This window comes from Perissodus microlepis, chromosome 3 (assembly GCF_051167445.1).
Source record: "Perissodus microlepis isolate ML-2025 ecotype Zambia chromosome 3, ASM5116744v1, whole genome shotgun sequence".
In the NCBI taxonomy this organism is placed as follows: domain Eukaryota; kingdom Metazoa; phylum Chordata; class Actinopteri; order Cichliformes; family Cichlidae; genus Perissodus; species Perissodus microlepis.
The window spans coordinates 7,084,757-7,089,116 of record NC_140463.1 but is presented as its reverse complement, the minus strand read 5'-3'; the positions used below and the strand labels follow the sequence as shown (position 1 = coordinate 7,089,116).

The following is a 4,360-nucleotide window of genomic DNA, read 5'->3' as shown; positions in this document are numbered from 1 at the left end:
GAGCAGCTGCGAGAGAATTCAACATTAATGAATCATTAAGTGCGCGGCCCTTGAGGATCGTTGAGGCTGCGTACTTTAAGGCTGCAGACCCTGAATTGGGATACAGCCTATATAAGTATCACACGACATACATGGGCGAGTATAGGATGAGTTACAACCATAGAACAAATACAAGGCACTTACTTATCGTTCACGCACGACACATGTTCAGTGCAACAAACCAGCTCCACCAGCGCTATAATGGTGAACCAGCGCAAAAACAAACCCAGGAGGGGAGGAATGTACCATCTGAGCAGTAGTTAGAAGGGGTGCGTGGAACAGTCTATATACACAAATCACAGGGGTTTTATACAACAGCACTTTCCTCCTTTAAATCCCTTCCCCTCCTTTATTTGTCCTGACAGCGAGCGCTTTGAATCCACACACACACTTTCAGCTCTTCTTCTGCTGCAAAAGAAGGAACAGCAAGCTGATTAAATGAGCTCCATCAAACCTTCTGCTGATGTTTGAGGCAGTAGAAAAAGTTCCTCCGGCAAAATAATACAAAATAAAGCTCAGTTATTTTTCTCTACATGCCTCTACACTAGTTTATCTCATGACTTTGAATCCCCCTGATGATACTGACAGTGAAGCACGTACATAATACTCCAGCCTTTCAACTCTGAGCTTATTTAGTTCTATCAATACACTGAAATCTCATTTGTGTCATGAAGAAAGTCTTTAATCAAACAGAATTCAAAGATCAGAAACATTTCATATATGGAGTTAAACATGAATCATTGTTTCAACAATATATTTATTGTTGTCATAAACAGACAAGAAGACAACAACAAACTGCTCCTCCCATTCAACACATGTCAGTCCATATCCCATCAAACTAAATCATCTCCATTTACACATCAAATAGAAACATGAATCACTTGTAATGATTAGAAACTTGATAGAATTTCAAATCTAGTTTGGGGAGTCATTCAGTGAAAAACAGTGAAATGATTTTCCATGTGAAAAGGTGGACAGCAGAAACAGAAAGAAACAGTGAGAACTAAAAGAGAAACAAAGAGCTTTGGAACAACGAGGCAGCAGGAGGACAGCTGCAGTTTAACAGCTTCAATTCACTGACAGGAAACAACATTAGAAATATCATCATCCTCAACACATGTGCTCCACTGACACTGACACCTTCAACGGCAACACCTTCACTTCATAACCAGTGCTAATGAATGTAAACACCCTATGAGTGAAAGTGTGTGTGAAGGTGTGTATGTGTGTGTTAGTATCAGGATCAGAGAACGACAGCTTTCCTCTGTTCCAGTCCAGATTCACTCTGATCATCTCGGGCTTTTTCTTTACTGAGAGATCAGTATAAGCAGATGGTGACCATGCTGAATATTTGCCTTCATCAAACCCTATTGTCCATAACCCTGACTGTTTGACTCCCTTCCTCTGCACAGACTCTGCTAACACACCCAGTTCCCACCATGTACTGTCTTCAACCTCGATATCCCAGCTGTGAGTCCCTGAGTTAAAGCCTTCAGAGCCCAGGACAGAGCAGAACAAATCAAACCTCTCTGGATTATCAGGAAGCTGCTGCCTCTCTCCTCCATATCTTACACTGGTCAGATCTTCAGACAGGATGAGGTTTGGATGAGCAGTGTTTGGGTCCAGAATGAGAGGAGTGTAGGAGACCATGTCCTTCATGTTGTTCCAGATGTTGAAGGTCAGGTTGCCCAGGTGTTTGGCCTGGTCTATCAGAGCTCCTGAGGGCAGCTGTGGATCATCCAGCAGGGGGCAGCGCTGGACTCTTTCCACTGCAGCCTTGTAGTTGTGCAGGAATGAGACGTCTTCAGCTCTCAGCTCCTCCTCTGTGGCTCTGACTGTGTCTGAAAGAGCTGCTATCTCTCTGCTCAGAGCCTCCATCTTCTCCTTCATCATCCCACTCTTCTGCTCCTCTTCCTCCCTCAGTGCAGCCAGCCTGGCCTCCTCTTCCTCTGCTAGAAACTGGTGAAGCTTCTTAAACTGCTCCTTAATCTGCCTCTCTGTGTGTCGGGCCTGGACCTTAATGTGTTCTGCTGTTTGATCAAACTTCACTTGAACTTCTTCACAAACCTTTAACTTCTTCTTTAAGGGCTCCAGAGTTTCCTGAAGTTCCTTCTTGTGTTGTTGTGCAGCTTCATCGATGGGTCTGAATCTGTGTTTGGTGTGTTTTTCTGAGTCTCTGCAGACGACACACACTGGCTGCTGATGGTCCAGACAGAAGAGTTTGAGTTTCTCAGAGTGCAGACTGCAGAGAGCCTCTGAAGCTCTCTGATCTCTCTCCTGTAAGAACGACTCACACAGGTTCTTTAAAGCCAGGTTTAAAGGTGGTTCTTCCTTTGAAGATATGTTCTTACAAACTGGACACTCACGTATCTGTTTTTTGATCCACCAGACAGTCTTTACAGAAGCTGTGGCTACATGACAGAAGAACAGGATCTCTGAAGACCTCCTGACAGACCGGACAGCAGAGATCCTCCTCTGATCTGGAAGCCACTGAGTCTGTGAGTGAAGCTGAAAACAGTAGACAGGAAGTACAGTGAGTCTTGGCTCCCCTCCCTCCTCTACCACCTTCACTGAAATTTCCTTTGAGTCGTGTTTTTTGCGTCAGCAGCTTGAAGCAGCAGTGTTGGAGTTTTCCACTTTTCTCTCCTGTGGCTGGACTCACTCAGAGGAAGCTGCTAGTTTGGTCTGAACTCAGTCTGATCGTCTGTGCGTCTCTCTTTACTGACGGAAGAGGAACAGCCTGTTTCCTGATTTCTCTCAGGTGAATGACGTGAGGGGAGGAGAAAAATGTTGCTTTACCTGTAACATAGTTTAGTTTCATTCCAGAGTTAAACTGTCATCCTGCCTCTTGCTCACAAGTTATAAAACAGACTTTTCATGTCCACAGATCACAGCATGAAGCTCAGATCATAAAGTGTGACTCAGTGGTGCAGCTTTTTGGCAGATTTATCTCAGACTTTGTTCTGGTTATTTGTCAGATTCCACAGCAGTGGGGGTGTAATGCAGTCACACAAACACAGGTGGTGTTAAGGTGGATTCACTTTGTTACAGACCTGTAAAAGTTAAATGGATTGCATGGGTGGGCAACTCCAGGTCTCAAGGGCTGCTGTCCTGCAGGTTTTAGATCTCACCCTGGGTCAACACACAAATCAAATGATTAGTTCATTACCAGGCCTCTGGAGAACTATAAGACATCTTGAGGAGGTAATTTAGCCATTTAAATCAACTGTGTTGAATCAAGGACACGTCTAAAACCTTCAGGACATCGGTCCTTGAGGCCTGGAGTTGCCCACCCCTGAGTTACTTTAACTGCAGCTACTTTTCCATCAGACCAACACCAAATTCTGTCTGACACAAACAACAGCTCTAGATGGAATTTAACCTTTGTCCTCCTTTTTACTTTCTGAAGCACAGTTTAATCAATTTGAGTTTTTAATTAATGTTGTTTAAAACTTTCTGCTGGAATTCTTTCAGGAAGATACCCACATAGCAAAATTGGTATGGCCGCGATCTGGTCCACACAATGTGCTTACACATGGCCCACATACCGCAAAGAATGATGGCCCTCCGGTGGCCCAGATCTGGTTTGCCAGAGGTGGCCCACACATGGGCCAGCACAAGACCAGTTGCAGACACACTGCTGGTCCTGTGCTGGCCCAGAACTGTTTCAGCTATGTGGGAAATAGCTGCTAAGAAACCACTACCAGGGAAAAGCAACAAGCAGAAGAGATTTGTTTAGGCCAAGAAACACAAGGAATGGATATTAGACTAGTGGAAACTGTGCTCTGGTCTGATGAGTCCAAATTTGAGATCTTTGGTTGAACCAAAGTTCTTTGTGTCTTTGTGCAATACAGAAAAGGTGAAAGGTGTGATCGTGTGGGGGTCCTTTGCTGGTGACACTTGTAGGAATGTTTAGGTGATTTAGAGTTTAGAAATGTGTTAACATAGAATCTAGTATTATTGTAGAGACACTGACACTGCCCTCAATGTAATAAAGGCCTGATTGTGTCATGAACTTAGGAGTAGATTTTAGGAGACCCTCCCCAGTTGGACTGTGAAACTAAGACAAAGAGGAGTTAATGCTGAGTGGAAATTCCCCAGAGGATATCTGGGTGGGGGTCTCAACATTTGTAACTGGATAACTGTGTTCTGGAAGGGAGATGGACTTTTATGACCGGCAGGGAGTCACGTACATAGAGACACACACCCACAGTGCTTTAACTGTTACGCACCCACACCCACATGCGTACACACTCACTCACACATACATACAGGTACCCACATACATTCACTCACGTGCACTCACATAGGCATACGGGTA

General features: G+C 44.4%; 1 protein-coding gene across 1 annotated transcript; it reads right to left on the bottom strand.

Annotated features, from left to right (window-relative positions):
- Nucleotides 1-776: 776 nt before the first annotated feature.
- On the bottom strand, nucleotides 777-2,847 carry LOC146389656 (nuclear factor 7, brain-like). The gene is made up of 2 exons (XM_084919372.1): nucleotides 2,839-2,847; nucleotides 777-2,619 (listed from the first exon to the last, which is right to left on the bottom strand). The coding sequence occupies exons 1-2, from the start codon at nucleotides 2,845-2,847 to the stop codon at nucleotides 1,150-1,152; spliced, it is 1,479 nt and encodes a 492-aa protein (XP_084775498.1). The 3' UTR covers nucleotides 777-1,149.
- Between the last annotated feature and the right edge of the window lie 1,513 nt (nucleotides 2,848-4,360).